Raw genomic sequence first — 16465 nt, 5'->3', positions numbered from 1 at the left:
CGAGACCCGCCTGGGCAACTTGGTGAGACCTCATCTCTACAATAAATCAAAAAATAATCCAGGCATGGTGGTGCGTGCCTGTAGTTCCAGCTACTCGGAAGGCTGAGGCGGAAGGATCGCCAGAGCCCAGCGGGTCGAGGCTGAGGTGGCCAGGGGCGTGCCTCTGGACTCCAGTCTGGGCGACAGAGTGAGACTCCAACTAAAAAAGAAAGAAAGAAAGAAAGAAAGAAAGAAAGAAAGAAAGTGTTATGGAGAGATGCTGTATATTTCACAGAGCCCTGGTTTTTAAGTAACATTTCAGCATCGATTCTTTTTTTTTGAGTTGGAGTCTCACTCTGTCGCCCAGGCTGGAGTCCAGAGGCACGCCCCTGGCCACCTCAGCCTCGACCCGCTGGGCTCCGGCGATCCTTCCGCCTCTACCTTCCAAGTAGCCGGAATTACAGGCACGCGCTACCACACCCAGCTAATTTTTTGATTTATGGTAGAGATGAGGTCTCGCCAACTTGCCCAGGCGGATCTCGAACCCCCGGGCTCAGGCAAGCCACTCACCTCAGCCTCCCAAGGCGCAGGATTACAGGCTGAGCCACCGAGCCCGGATGATTCTAAATTTCTAGAGTTGATCATATGAGCATTAGCTGGGTCTGAAATGGTAGCAAGCGCTGTATTATTCCAGCAAAGACTCACATGAATTAATTATCATGTATCAGAATGAATGACAACCACAGTGTGCGTCCTTTATTATTCCAGCAAAGATTCACATGAATTAATTATTACGGATCAGAAGGAATGACAACTGGAGTGTGCTTGCTGGGCGAAAATTACCATTGCAGTAACTTCTTGTGCTCCAAGATGTAAAGGGCTTATCAGCTACAGGGAGTTGAGAAGAAAGCCCAGATTTCTTTTGATCCAAAGCACCTGCTGCTGGGTCACCTTAGTTTTGGTCTGTTTACTGCAAAATGCTGCATTCAAATCACGATTTTCCCTTATAGCTGTTTTTTTTTGTTTGTTTGTTTTTCGAGTTGGAATCTCACTCTGTCACCCAGGTTAGAGTGCAGTGGCACATTCCTGGCCACCACAGCCTCAACCTGCTGGGCTCTGGCAGTCTTTCTGCCTCAGCCTTCCAAGTAGCTAGAACTACAGGGGTATGCTACCACGCCTGGCTAATTTTTAAAAATGTATTGAAGAGACGAAGTTTCACCAAGTTGCCCGGATGAATCTTGAACCCGCGGGCTCAGGCAATTCTCGCGCCTCTGCCTCCCAAAGTGCAGGGACTACAGGCGTGAGCCACCACGCCCAGCTATTTTAAAGTCTCTGAAAGGTCAGCCTGGATTTTGATCCATGTTGCCATGTTATAATGTAGTTAGTTGGTAAACACCCTACCTTGGCTAAGCCGGGTAGTGCATGTGTGAATGAAACCCAAGTGTGCTGCCCTCTTTCCTGAGAGGGCACATGGGGGGTAGGTAAGGGCTTCCCCAGAGCCCAACTGCCTGGCTCTGATACCATCTCCCCCACTTACTAGCTGGGAAGCCTGAGACCTTGGGATCTTCAGGAAGGGGTGACTCACAGTACCTGCTTCATGGGGTTGTCACGTGGCTCACACAGACGCTCCATACATCCTTGCTGTTATCATTCTTAGAACATGAACGATTGGATGCCCATCGCCAAGGAGTATGACCCACTCAAAGCAGGCAGTATTGATGGCACCGACGAAGACCCACACGATCGTGCCGTCTGGAGGGCAATGCTGGCACGCTATGTCCCCAACAAAGGCGTCACAGGAGACCCCCTCCTCACCCTGTTTGTGGCAAGACTAAATTTGCAGACCAAGGAGGACAAATTAAAGGAAGTCTTTTCCCGCTATGGTGACATCCGGCGACTTCGGCTGGTGAGGGACTTGGTCACGGGCTTTTCAAAGGGCTACGCCTTCATAGAATACAAAGAGGAGCGGGCTGTGATCAAAGCTTACCGAGATGCAGATGGCCTGGTCATTGACCAGCATGAGATATTTGTGGACTACGAGCTGGAAAGAACTCTCAAAGGGTGGATCCCTCGGCGACTTGGAGGTGGTCTCGGGGGGAAAAAGGAATCTGGACAACTGAGATTTGGGGGACGGGATCGGCCTTTTCGAAAACCTATTAACTTGCCGGTTGTCAAGAGTGACTTTTATAGAGAGGGGAAAAGGGAACGGAGGGAGCGATCTCGATCCCGAGAAAGGCACTGGGACTCGAGGACAAGGGACCGAGACCATGACAGGGGCCGGGAGAAGAGATGGCAAGAAAGGGAGCCGGCCAGGGCGTGGCCCGAAAATGACTGGGAAAGAGACAGGGACTTCAGAGATGATAGGGCCAAGGGGAGGGAGAAGAGGGACAGGAGCAAGTAGAGGCCCAGCAGCAACCCCGCGGTGACGACGATCCAGCGCATGTAAAAGCAGAGGGTAATGTCTCTATGCAGTGTTAAGTCTGATGGTTGAATAAAACTTAATGGTTATAATGGGGTTTAGAACCGTTTTCTCTCCATTCTGGAACCTAGGTTCAAGTCGACATTACGAATTTATCATCCTCATCACAAGGACAGGTTATTATTTTTTTTTTTTTAGTTGAAGCCTCACTCTGTCACCCAGGCTGCAGTGCAGTGGCATGCTACCATGCCCAGCTTGGATCAGGGGAGAAAATACCCTTGGTCTCTGTTGGGCTTCTTTTGCTGGAGCTCAAGGCCTAAATACAAAGCTCAGTGCATACATGGATGGAGCTCCCTACCTTAAAGAAGAAAAAGTTCTTAGTGCTCGGTCCTCCAATATCACACAAAGCAGAGTAGTATTTTTATATTTAAATGTAAAAACAAAAAAATTACATATGGTTGTATGGATTATGTTTGTGTTTCTAAAGGAGAAAACTATTAGGTCACAGGGAGCCAACCTTGAACAGATAGTCTGTAGAAATGAGTATCTTCTTTTGAGTAGGGGGTGGGGGCAAGTGGTTCTTGGTAAGCTGGTGATTTGGGGCTCATTCCCTCATTACCACCTTGGGGTTTGTCTGCCCTGCCCAACCAACAGAGGTAGTGGACACTGGCTAGTTACCAGGTGACACTTGTGACTAACAGTCACTTGATCCCTGTGGCCTTGGTATAAAAGGCACATATACTTGTCCTCACACAAGGGTTTAGAAATAAGAATTGGCTGGTCAACTTGAGCATGTTACTGACAGAGGGGGTATTGGGGTTATTTTCTGGTAGGAATAGCATGTCACTAAAGCAGGCCTTTTGATATATTAAAAAAATTTTTAAAGCAAAATAGAAGTTTAGATTCTAATCAGATTTGTAGGGTTTCTAAGTAATTTTTACAGAATTGCTTGTTTGCCTCAACTGTCCTTCTCTGCTCTTAGGGGATTGGGGACAGCTGGAGTCACAACACATGTAATTTTTATCCTGGTGTCTTTTCTCCCAGTGCCAAGTATCCCTTTCCTTTGTTCAGACTGCTGAGGAGTTATCTTTTCCTTTGACAAATAAGAAACCAACTCTATCTTTCTCCCCTCCATTTCCCTCCCTGTTCTGTATTTTGTATTGGTTGTGGTTTCCTCTTGCCTTGACGACTTCTAATTGCCATGTACGGTATGTTCAGAGTTAGATAACTCCTTATTGTAAACAAACTGTGTAACAGCCCAGAGCAGCACTTATAAATCAGCCTAACATTTGTAAGATCAAAAAAAAAAAAAAAAAAGAAAGAAAGATTATTTACCGAGAGGACAGAAGCTCCCACAGTGAGAGGGGATCCAAAGGGGTTACCCTTATTTTTATATTTATTGTAGAGATGAGGTCTCGCCAAGTTGCCCAGGCTGGTCTCGAACCCCTGGGCTCAGGCAGTCCTCTCGCCTCGGCCTCCCAAAGTGTTGGGATTACAGGCTTGAGCCACCATGCCCGGCCTTAAGGACAGGTTATTTTTTAAATTATTTTTATTTATTTATTTTTTTGAGTTGGAGTCTCACTCTGTCGCCCAGACTGGAGTGCAGTGGCCGCTCCCGGCCACCGCAGCCTCGACCTGCTGGACTCCAGCGATCCTTCCACCTCAGCCTTCCAAGTAGCTGGAACTACAGGCATGCGTACCACGCCCGGTTAATTTTTGATTTATTGTAGAGATGAGGTCTCGCCAAGTTGCCCAGGCAGGTCTCGAACCCGCAGGCTCAGGCAATCCACTCATTTCAGCTTCCCAAAGGTGCGGGATTACAGGCTGAGCCACTGAGCCCGGCTAGGACAGGTTATTAATAGGCATCTGTACAGAGAGCATTTGTTAAGGAGCCAGTATTTCCATTGAATTTGGTAGTGGGGAATCTGATTTTCTCCCTTCTATTGAAATGATCATTTGGTAGTGGAGAATCTGATTTTCTCCCATCTATTGAAATGATCATGTGGCAAAAAAGAGGTGACATAATCGCACTACCCTGTGACTCCTGCCGGGAGGTGGGGGGCACCCCAATCTCATCCGAATGAGTCCCACCTTTTCCATCTTCACATCTGCAGCCCATGTTTACTGAATGGAAATAACAAATGGGATAGAAAAGTGAATCCAAGAGGGATGTCCAGAGACTCACTACCAGAAGCCAGCCTGAACATCTGGGTCAGCAACTAGCAGCTCGTGAACAAATGTAACTCCACTCCTGCTCGAAATGCTGACTGTCTTTTTTCTTTCTCTGGCTGACATTTACAATTACAAACCCAAGTTGCAGGGCTGTGATCTCTGGAGGTCTTTCCACCCCTTTGGAAAGGTGAAGTGGGAGTGAGTTGAAAACAAAGAGGAGGCAGTGCCAGCATCTGTGGAGGAATCTCAGCTGGTTTTGATGAATTGATTTCTCCCTTCCCTCTTGATTGGCCCCTGGTTTGCTCAAGAGCTGGACCTGCTGACCTTGACGTTTGAGGTCTCTGAATAAGCACCACACTGGTCATGATTTTTTAAAAGGGTCAGTTAGCATTTGTATCAATGGCTGTATCTTTGAAAGTTCACATTCTTAAAATTCAAGATGTTTTGTGCAGAATAAGTGATTTAGTGCCAAGACTCACACATTCATTACTAGGCTTTTGTCTGGGAGTATGAGTCACGCAGTGTTACACCGGGAGCTGGACAATCCTGCTGAGTCTTGAATTACTGTCAGCTGTTAGAACAATTTTAGAAAAATATGCCCTTTCCTTTGTAAATTTCCAGTACAAAAGTTTACTGCCTCCCAAGTCCAGAAAAGAACCTTGTAGAAACAACACCTTTCTGGTTTTACGAACATTTCATTCACGAAGTGTCCCCTTTTATGGCACCAGAAGTGTGTCATGGGCCAGAGTCATAGGTCCTTTAGCTAAAGGATTGCCCTGCATCAGGGAAGCATTGTGGGGAGATATCAGGAGAGAGAACAGATCCGGCTGCAGTGTTTACACAGCTGGCACCTCTGAGTGTGAGAACATGGATGGATTAAAAAATGCACATTCGGATGCCAACTCTGGACATTTGGACTCAATGTCTTATGGGCCCTTTTTTTTGAGTTGGAGTCTCACTCTGTTTCTCAGGCTGGAGTGCAGTGGCACGCTCATGGCCACTGCAGCCTTGACTTGCTGGGCTCAGGTGATCCTTCTGCCTCAGCCTTACAAGTAGCTGGAACTACAGGTATGTGCCACTATGCTCAGCTAATTTTTTTTTTTTTAATTTATTGTAGAGGTGAGGTCTTGCCAAGTTGCCCAGGCTGGTCTCAAACCCGTGGGCTCAGGCAATCCTCTCACCTCAGCCTCTCAAAGTGCTGAGATTATCGACATGAGCCACTGCACCCAGCAGGCCCTGGTGGTACAGTTCCCCTGGTAGGGACTTGGGCAGTGGCCATCAACTGGACAAAGGTATATGTCCCCCCATTCTTCTTGTGTACTCTGCAGATTGCTGCATGTGTGGGAAAGTGTGCAACACTGTTTTTGAGAGTAAAGGAGTGAAAGGAAGTTACCTGTCCATCAGGGGGGCCTGGATAAACATTCATAGACGATACAAGCTGTAGGACAGACCAGATTCCTTTGCCTCAGCACTGCTGCCATTTGAGGTTGGCTGTAAGACTCAATTGTTGGTTGTGGGGCTGCCTGGGCATTGAGGGTGTTTAGCACCTGACTTGGCCTTTAACCAGTAGGTGACAGTCTCTCCTTTTCCCTTCCAGTTGTAACCAAAAATTTTTCCAGACTGCCAAATGTCTCCTGGGGACACAATCACCCTGGGTTGAGAACCACTATCTTAAGGACTGATATAGCGTTATTGCTAGGATATTTTAAGTGAAAAAAAGAAAGGTTCAGAACAACATGTATGTGATATATATATGTATACAAGCACACACACAGACACAAAAGGAGGGGTCCAGAAAAAACCCTGGAATTATCTTTTGGAGGGTGGGTCCCTTGTAGTACAGGTTTCTCCCACTAGGTGAGTGTCCTAGGAACCCTTTGGCATCCGTGCACCAGCTAGCATTGTCAGAGGCTGAGTTCGGCTTCAGTGAATTTGTTTTTGTTTTTTTGTTTGAGTTGGAGTCGCACTCTGTCGCCCAGACTGGAGTGCAGTGGCCGCTCCCGGCCACCGCAGCCTCGACCTGCTGGGCTCCAGCGATCCTTCCGCCTCAGCGTTCCATGTAGCCGGAATTACAGGCATGCGCTACCACGCCCGGCTGATTTTTTGATTTATTGTAGAGATGAGGTCTCGCCAAGTTGCCCAGTCGGGTCTCGAACCCGCAGGCTCAGGCAATCCACTCACCTCAGCCTCCCAAAGGCGCGGGATACAGGCTGAGCCCAGCCCGGCTTGTATAATCCTATTTATATAAAAAAATGAAGAGTCTGGGTGCAGTGGTTCACACCTGTAATCCCAGTGCTTTGTGGGGCCGATATGGGAGGATTGCTTAAGCTCAGGAGATCAAGGCTGCTGTGAGGTAAGATCATACCACTGCACTCTAGCCTGAGCTACAAAGTGAGACCCTGTCTCTTAAAAAAAAAAAAAGAAAAGAAAGACCCGGGCATGGCTCAAACCTGTAATCCCAGCACTTTGGGAGGCAGAGCCAAGAGGATTACCTGAGCTCAGGGGTTCGGGACCAGCCTGAGCAACATGGCGAGACCTAGTCTCTACAATAAATCAAAAAATTAGCCGGGTGTGGTGGCACATGCCTGTGGTTCCAGCTACTTGGAAGGCTGAGGTGAAAGGATCACCTGAGCCCAGTAGGTAGAGGCTGCGGTGGCCATCAGCGCCACTGCCCTTCAGCCTGGGTAACAGAGTGAGACTCCCACTCAAAAATAAAAAAAAGGTACATGCACGTGTATGTGTTTAAACATAATTGGGTGTATGAACTTTCAGTGTGTAATCCTAGCACTTTGGGAGGTGGAGGCGAGAGGATTGCCTGAGCCCAGGGGTTCAAGACCAGCCTGAGCAACATGGCGAGACCTCGTCTCTACAATAAATCAAAAATTAAGCTGGGCTCGGTGGCTCAACCTGTAATCCCGCACCTTTGGGAGGCTGAGGTGAGCGGATTGCCTGAGTCCACGGGTTCGAGACCCACCTGGGCAACTTGGCGAGACCTCATCTCTACAATAAAATAAAAAAATTAGCCAGGCGTGGTAGTGCGCGCCTGTAATTCCGGCTACTTGGAAGGCTGAGGCGGAAGGATCGCCGGAGCCCAGCAGGTCGAGGCTGTGGTGGCCGGGAGCAGTCACTGCACTCCAGTCTGGGCGACCGAGTGAGACTCCAACTCAAAAAAAAAAAAAAAAAAGAAAAATCAAAAATTAGCCGGGCATGGTGGTGCATGCCTGTGGTTCTAGCTACTTGGAAGGCTGAGGCAGAAGGATCACATGAGCCCAGCAGGACTGGGCTGTGGTGGCCTTGAAAGTGCCATTGCACTCCAGCCTGGACAATAGAGTGAGACTCCAATTCAAAACTGCCCCCCCCAAAACAACCAAACAACAACAACAACAAACTTTCAGGAAAGATACCCAAGAAACTGGCAGCACTGGTGACCTGTAGCGAGGGTAACTAAAGGTGACCAGGTGGGAGAGGGATTCCTCTGTATACCAGCTTCTATAGTCTTTGAGACTAATTCTAGTAATCTGATAGGCAGTCGGGTTTGAGAACCACTGCTCTAAAGTAATAATATTATCCCATCTGATCATTCCCGCCCCCCCAGCAATCTGGAAACAGAGTCTTTTCTAGATCCTGCAAATTCACCAGATGGTTTCTTAGCAAACTTGAGTAGAATGTGTAGCAAGCGGCCCTGCCTGTCAGACATACTTGAGTGCTGCTAAGAGGTGCTGGTTCTCAATCTGTGAGCTCCCAGCCCGGCACCCTGGGTGTCCCACGGGTGGAGAGACGGTGTTACGTGGGCAAGCCTCCAGCTCGCCAGCTGCAGGCAGCACACCTGGTTCTCCATCCGCCGCTGCAGCCCTGCGAGTCAGCCAGACGCGAGGTCCCTACTTCATCTTCTCATCTAGCACCCTGCTCTGCTATCTCCCCTACCCGCCATCCCGCCTCGCCCAGGCTCCCACAACCGGTTCCCAATCTGCTTTGGGATATTTGTCTTCTTTGAAGGGAACTAATATTGGACACAGTGAATACTAAAAGGAAAAAAATGCACACAAGAAATGTCGCAGCATGTCATCCTTAGCAACTTTGTTTGGTTAGCGCTGCAGAACTCACAGCAGGGCCCAGGCACGCCACCCTGAACACTGCCGTGCTCTAGGCGCTATCAGGAACACACCAACTGCTCTGGTAAAATTGTGTCCAGTCTCTGGGTGGGAGGACTATCACGCGTATTTTCTGTTGCTTTGTATCTGAATTGGGCCAGCTCCCTGGGCCTTGTGAGGCCTTGTCTGTCCCACGGATGTGTCCTGCACAATATGCTACCAACATCACGATTTCATGAAGGTAACGAAGGGTTGCCCCTTCCCTGCTTCCCACGATATGTATCAAGTGTGATAATCAAACCTTTACACGTTGAATTTTATACGAAGCAAGTCAAACGGCAGTGACAGCGGCAAGTGATGTATTTGGCTTAAACAAACTCGTGTTACTGAAGTTAACGCAAAAGTCTGGCCTCAGTTGTGGGATTATTAAATATATATCCTAAGGGATCAGAGTCATCTATTACAAACGGTGATAGCCCTGGGTATAAATAAACATTTCTTTAGAATCTGGCATCAGTTTTTTCAACGTCCGTCCTCAAAGCAGACAGTTTGAGAGGTCAGTTTTGAGGCAGCACCTGCCCCGAGGCGGGAGGCAGCGACCCCTGGGCTGCAGGTTTGGTTGCAGGCGCTGGCGGTAGACATCCAGGCTGGAGGGCAGAGGAGGCCAAGGTCACAGGTGCTGCAGGGCCTCCTGTCCTTGCTCCGTGTAACCGTCATCACGATGGGTGTTGGCCCACTGTCCAAATGACTCGTGGATGTGCACATTTCTCTGCGTGTTGGCCAGGCGCTTCTTATCTCGGGAGAAGAAGCTAAACCTTTTAGAAAGGAAAGACAAAAACAGAAATGAGAGCTGGCCCCCCGCGGTGCATTTTACAGTCTTTGCAAGGCCGGGGACATACAGCAGCCAGCTCGGAAGGGAGCATGAGAGAAATTTTTGGGGTTCGGGTTTAGGTTATGCTAAGAAAGCAGTGAGGGACTCTGTGTGTTATTTGGTCATGGTACCCTGGAGGTCACACAGGGGCAACGCATGCAAGTTCATGTGATATAGGTATCACCTGCCTTAGCCACGACTGAGGGTTCTTCCCATTCCCAGTGGAAAGAAAAAGCTACTGAAAAAAAATTATGGGTTTCCTTAATTACTCCAAGGACGCAGAGAAAGGAATACTTAAGAGCTGTGTGGCTTTCACTGTGAGATGATTCTGATGTAAACAGATGAGTATTTCTAGTTTAAATAGCTATGTACGAACTTAATGTCAACCAGGAAACTGTGGCCCAGATTTCATGGACATTACTACTTAGGATGAGACTAAAGTACTTTTTTAAAAAAAGAGAGAATTAAAAAATATATTAAGTAAATCAGAGCACACATGGTTCTCTGATTAAATAAACACTGAATATTATGTGAATGTGAATGGAATTTGGGAAATATCAATTTGGACTTTCAAAAATGGACTTAATGGTGAAAGCCTTTAGAATTTATCATTGTACAATAGAATTTTATACAAGGCCAGTCAAACAGCAATGGCTTATACAGACCAAGAGGTCTTTTTAAAACAGCTGTGACTGCTGCATATTGATCAGAAGGAACAGTCTGATGCCTGAAAGATAAAGGTAGAAGTCGCAAGCAAAAAGCTTGTCCAAGTAACCCATTTAAAACAAGATCTGCTTTGAGAGCACGTAAGCTTAAGACAAGGACCCTGGCCAGTGAACTTGAAGTCGGCCTACCTTGAGGATTTCTTTCTAAAACTGTCCTTCGACACTATCAGGCTCTAACAGGATTCCTTCTATTGTCACCAAGTTCATTCTTACTCTTGAATCTTGGCTCTAAACTTGGTAAGAGATATAATATAATAGCTATGTTATGTTTCCCGGGAGGTAAGAATAGGAATGAGTCACCGAGAAACCAAAGCTTCAGATAGCTATTTTTGGTTCCCTCTGTCCGCCTGTTAGCTTCCTGTAGTGCTGTAACCTGCAGAGTTTCGTTTTAATCACATCTGGGTGAAAAGTATTTCACTCTTCTGTGGTTACTGGATCCTACAATCACTTTCTACCAGGAATAAAGCGTTCCTTCATCATTAAGCCAAGGCAAGCCAAGTTTATCTGGTGAAATTCTCCCTAGCAACTAAGATGTCTTCTCTATGAAGCTATGTGTACTGGCAATCAAAGGCACAGTTTTCATTGGGGCTGTTTGTGAGTTCTCTCCTCAGGGTAATCAGAGCAATTAGCTAGCTAGAAATACAGCAGCAGCACATCACGGTTACACGTCACCTCTACCTGACTCAGGTAAGCAGGAAAGCCACTTAGCGCTCCCGGCACGGACAGAATCAAAACACCCATCCCCTCTTCTGCTTTTTTTTTTAAAACGAGAGCAAACAGGTGACTGACCACGGCTTGGCAAAACAAAGCAGTTTAGGAAGCTATGGCGTGAAGATCAAAAACAGTGTTAGCGTCACTCGGGGATTGCAGTGGGTGGGCGTTGATTACTGACCCGTCACTTAAAGGACCTTCTTTACTGGATCATGGGCAAGGTGGTTTTAGGACAGAAACAGAAGAGACAAAAAGAATTATCGGTGACAGAGCTGAGAATCCCAAAGCCTCGCTCGTGCAGACCGAGCACAGTGGGTGGCACACTGGCAGTCACACCTGACACCCCACTTCCAACGGGAAGTCACGCAGGTGACGGCCATGCAGCTCAAGTGGCCAAAGAAGACAGGCCAGCCCCAGCAGTAGCCGCAGCAGCCATTCCAAGGACACAGCTCAAACAAAACCAAAAACACACACAGTGCCTACAAGGGAAACAAGTCGTCGGACAGGCTGCAGTGTGGGGTCATCTATTATCAGTCCAGCTGCTACCATGGGCATTATGGCTGTAAAGATCCTGGTTAGAGAAGTACAGATAGACACAGAGAAGATAAAAACAGGCGAGGCGTGAGAAAGAAACACACTGCACAGACAGTCCGGCTGAGGGCTTGCTTATGGTCCGTGCTGGGGGCTGAGTTGGGCCTCCTGCCTCCGGATTCCCATGCGGACGTCCTAACCCCAGGACCGCAGGATGGGGCCTGATTTAGAACGGGGTCCTTCCAGATGTAACTGGTTAGGATGAGGTTACACTGGAGTTGGAGGGGGGAGTCTTAGTCCACAGTGTCCTTATAAAAGGGAGATCTGGACAAGGACGCACAGGCGGAAGGCCATGTGACCATGGAGGAGGACACTGGGGTGATGTATCCACAGGTCAAGAACGCCAAAGATTGTCATCAACTACCAGAAGAGAGGAGAGGCTGGGAACAGAATCTCCCTTGCAGTCCTCGGAAGGAACTGGCCCTGCTGGCAAACCTTCACCTTGGACTTTTGGCCTTCAGAGCTGAGACAATACATGACTGTTGTTTAAGCCCCTGAGTATGTAGGATTTCCTTATAGCAGCCCTAAAAAACTAACACAGTATGGGACAGCCAGCGAGGGACAAGGGCATGGCTCTCGGGCTGAACATGCAGGGCTCTGTGGGTAAGGACTAAAACGCGCTTGGGAGTCTGGTGACACCCTTGCTAGGGGCCCTCTCAGGGTCTTCCCAACAGCCTAGGGCTGCGGGCTCCATGCACCAAGGTGGCCAGGTGAGAACCAGGAGAGAAGGTGAGGAGGGGGCCAGGCAGGACGAGAGCCAGAGCGGAACGATGCCATGATCGGGAAAGATGCTCCTTTGCCCTCTGGACGGGCCTGAGCCAGGAGCAGACGCTCCTTTCCCCCTCAGCTGGGTAGGGGAAAGGAAGGTGAGACTCTGAGTCGCCGAAGCCTATTTTGAAAAGCTATGGTTTATTTTTAAAGGTTGGCTAGAACAAAATAGTAATAATGGTCTCAAATGAAGTTTGGGGATTCTCTGGGTGCTTGGATCACCTTTGATGCACTTCGCAGAACAGCGGGGAGCTGGCAGAACCCCCCAGGTGGCTACTCAGATGCCACGGAGAAGGTGGGACACCTTCTGCTAGGTGAATGGGCCCAATCCCCCCAGGCTACCAGGCGAAATTAGCTCTCCAAGGGCTCCAGGCCACACCGTTCTGCACCCACCTTTGCCGGGATGCCCAAACAGGGTGCCTGCAAAGATCCAGTCATTACACAGGAACTGGCACCAGACACGGGGTGGACACTGGCCTGGAGAGACGCTTGCCCCCCTGGGAATGCTGGACTTCATTTGGGGCACATCAGAGGCAGACCCACACCAAGGGCCTCGAGTGTCCCAGTCGAGTCACTGTGCATGTCCTGCTGGGCTCACTGAACACCCCCTGCCCTTAGTGTTCCAGGTGCTGCCCTGCAGAAGCCACCTCCTCTAGAGGGACAACCATCTCCATGCAAAGACTGACTTGTTAGCCGGGCTCGGTGGCTCAGCCTGTAATCCCGCGCCTTTGGGAGGGTGAGGTGAGTGGTGGATTGCCTGGGTCCACGGGTTCGAGACCCGCCTGGGCAGTGAGACCTCATCTCTACAATAAATCAAAAAATCAGCCAGGTGTGGTAGCGTATGCCTGTAGTTCCGGCTACTCGGAAGGCTGAGGTGGAAGGATCACCGTAGCCCAGCGGGTCGAGACTGCGGTGGCCAGGAGCGGCCACGGCACTCTAGTCTGGGCGACAGAGTGAGACTCCAACTCAAAAAAAAAAAAAAAAAAAAAAAAAAAAAAAGGCTGACTTGTTTCGGCAAAAATGTATGTCTTGGATACACTGTTGCTGGTTTTAATTGCCCCCTCCCCGCCAGATATTTCTGGAAGATTCAAACCAAATGAAGTTCTAACAGTGGCATTTCAGGCAGCACAATGGGCGGCCGTGAAGAAGCTATTCCTGGGCTGGAGCGAGGGGGGCGGTGGGTGGGAGGACGGGGACAGAATGCACTGTCACTGCCATGTTGGACATCTGAGTGGCTGCCCACTCCAAAGCCATCCCTTCCGGTCTGAGAGTCCAGCGCTGATCCACCACTTCCCTAGTCCCCTCTGTCCCCACTGCCTTGCCTTCCTGTCTTCCCATCAGCCCCTTCACCCCTGCACTGCAGAAAGCAACTGTGTGCGCATCTGTGGGCCATGACAGAGGGACTGGGACCATGCAGACGAGGATGCCAGTGCCTCGTGTTCTCTGGGGACAAGGCTGAAGTCACTCCAGGACTTCCTCGTGACCTTCCTGGGCAGTGCCAGCCCATCCTCTCTGGCCAGCAGCTGCTCAATCACAAGCTATTCTTGGACCATCTTCTGGGCACACTGTTTGGACTGGCAGCAGGAGTTTCTGGTTCCCTTGTCGAGTTCAGCCCAGAAATGTGGAGTCTGATGTCTCTGACTCGTGGTGTGTTGGAGAGATAAAGGGCCTGGGCAGTCAGCCCACAGCTGGGGGCTCAGGGAATGGAGTGAGGAAAAGAGGTACCGGGCGGGGACACAAATCCAAGGCTGGCCACAGTGGCTTACGCCTATAGGCCCAGCACTTTGGGAGTCCGAGGCAAGTGGATTGCTTTAGCCCAGGAGTTCGAGACCAGCCTGGCAACGGCGAGATCCAGACTCCACAAAAAAATTTCAAAATTAGTCGGATGTGGTGGTATGCACCTTTAGTCCCTGCTACTCAGGAGGCTGAGGCAGGAGGATTACTTGAGCCCAGCCTGGATGACACAAGACTCGAAGAAAAAAAAAATCCCGATTCGAGCCTTCTTGGCAGTATGCACTAAATGAAATCAATGGGCTTCTCTAAGCCTCAGTTTCTTCATCTGAGAAATGGGGATAATTGTACCAGCTCTGGGTGTCAGAAAGGGTGGAAGATACCTTCGTTCAAGTGCTCTAAGCTGGTGGATCCCCTTCAAACCTCCCTGGTGGTTATTGCTTAACTGCTGTGGAATGGGGTAGAGAGAAACAGATCAAGGGCAAGGAGCTGAGCTGGAAAGCAGCCAGGAGCTGCACTAAGCAGACTGTGTGAACCGCCACTCCCCGCTGGTCAGGGAGGAGCTGCCCCTGTCCAGGCGCCTCCAGCCTCGGGGCATGCGGGCCACCCGATGAGGCTCCCAGTGGGCAGTGGAAGTGGACAAAGGCGACCAGTGTCCTGCTTTTCTGGTCCAAAGCCTTTTGTACCAGTGCTCTCCCAGTTGCCCCCTAGAAGGCTGGGCTGCCACAGGGCTGGCCACCTGCACCCCGGATGTAAGCGTCTGGCCTCTCTCTTCTCTCCTTTCTTTCTCTGTCTCTCTTTGCTCTGTCTCTCTTCCCTCTCTCTGTCTCTCTCCTTTCTGTCCCTCTGTCTCTCTCCATTCTCTCTGTCTCTCTCTCCCCCCGCCCTGTCTCTCTTCCCTCCACCCCGTCTCTCTCTCCTTCCTCCTCTGTCTCTGTCTCTCTCTCTCTGGCTCCCTAATTCTAGCTGCTGCCCCTACCAGGCTCAGAGCTCTACATCTTGCTGAGTAACCAGGAGCCAAGCGAAAGGGGGGAAGAGCTCTGAAATGGACCCTCCTCAAAGCCCTTTCTGGAACAATATGGAAAATAAGGGGAGCTGTCTTAGCTATTCAGGTGTGGGCAGAACTAGCAGAAAGGAGCTGGTGGCTAATTCTGATAAAGTGCCCTGGATCTCACCCACTAGGAGATTTGCAAAAGTGAACTCACAGCTGTCTGTTTAGAGGAAGGGGGCCGGAGTTGGAGATGACAGAGTGAGAACACCCAGCTTTGGAAGGAGTTTTTAGAATTACAGATGACCGTGGGTGCCGGAGGCTCTAAACGCAGCACACTCGGAGGGAAGATGCTGGAAAGCCTGGTTTTTATGTTTATTTTTTATTTTTTGAGTCAAAGTCTCACTCCATCGCCCAAGCTGGAGTGCAGTGGCACGCTCACGGCCACCGCAGCCTCGACCTGCTGGGTTCCGGCGTTCCTTCCACCTCAGCCTTGCAAGTAGCTGGAACCACAGGCACACCCCACCATGCCCTGCTAAATTTTTGATTTATTGCAGAGATGAGGTCTCGCCAAGTTGCCCAGGCTGGTCTCGAACCCGTGGGTTCATGCAATTCTTTCACCTTGGCCTCCCAAAGTGCTGGGATTACAGGTGTGAGCCACGGTGCCCAGCCAATGGAAAGCCTGGTTTTTTTTTTGTTTTTTGTTTTTTTTTTGAGTTGGAGTCTCACTCTGTTGCCCAGACTGGAGTGCAGTGGCCGCTCCCAGCCACCACAGCCTCGACCCGCTGAGCTCCAGTGATCCTTCTGCCTCAGCCTTCCGAGTAGCCGGAACTACAGGCGTGCGCTACCACGCCTGGCTGATTTTTGATTTATTGTAGAGATGAGGTCATGCCAAGTTGCCCAGGCGGGTCTCGAACCCGCGGGCTCAGGCAATCCACTCACCTCAGCCTCCCAAAGGCACGGGATTACAGGCTGAGCCACCAAGCCCAGTGAAAGCCTGGTTTTTAAATGGACAAAGGATACACAATACCAGCCTCTTGGTCTCCTCCTCCTCAGCCCAGCAGGGATTGATTTCTGGAAGCTTCTAGCAACTTCCCCAAGGCTTAACCCAAAAGCTATAAAACACAAGAAGGATTCTGCTGATCTCACACAGGAGCGGGGCCAGCAGGAAGGTCAGAGTTTAAGCAAAGCCAGTCTCTTTTCCTAGCAGACACTGATGAGAAACCCTAACCAAGGAAAGAGTCTTCTTGGGGACCGAGCCCTACCCAGAACCAAGACGGAGCCGGGCTCGGTGGCTCAGCCTGTAATCCCGTGCCTTTGGGAGGCTGAGGTGAGTGGATTGCCTGAGCCCGCGGGGTCGAGACCCGCCCGGGCCGGGAGACCTCATCTCTACAATAAATCAAAAAAAAAGCCGGGCAT

The 16465-nt window shown here is 49.8% G+C and overlaps 2 protein-coding genes across 2 annotated transcripts in view; one reads left to right on the top strand and one right to left on the bottom strand.

Annotated features, from left to right (window-relative positions):
- SNRNP35 (small nuclear ribonucleoprotein U11/U12 subunit 35) overlaps positions 1-2490 on the top strand; it is an 8011-nt gene extending 5521 nt beyond the window's left edge. The window contains exon 2 of the mRNA XM_008050839.1: positions 1637-2490. Within this exon, the coding sequence (XP_008049030.1) occupies positions 1640-2380 (741 nt within the window). The 5' untranslated portion in view covers positions 1637-1639 and the 3' untranslated portion in view covers positions 2381-2490. The remainder of the gene's footprint in view (positions 1-1636) is intronic.
- Positions 2491-8999: 6509 nt separating this feature from the next.
- Positions 9000-16465, bottom strand: part of RILPL1 (Rab interacting lysosomal protein like 1) — a 28057-nt gene continuing 20591 nt past the window's right edge. The window contains exon 5 of the mRNA XM_008050838.1: positions 9000-9476. Within this exon, the coding sequence (XP_008049029.1) occupies positions 9332-9476 (145 nt within the window). The 3' untranslated portion in view covers positions 9000-9331. The remainder of the gene's footprint in view (positions 9477-16465) is intronic.

Source organism: Carlito syrichta, unplaced genomic scaffold, assembly GCF_000164805.1.
Source record: "Carlito syrichta isolate Samal-C Ts95f unplaced genomic scaffold, Tarsius_syrichta-2.0.1 Scaffold153821, whole genome shotgun sequence".
Lineage (NCBI taxonomy): Eukaryota > Metazoa > Chordata > Mammalia > Primates > Tarsiidae > Carlito > Carlito syrichta.
The sequence above is the reverse complement of the archived record's forward strand: the minus strand, read 5'-3'. Positions and strand labels throughout refer to the sequence as shown.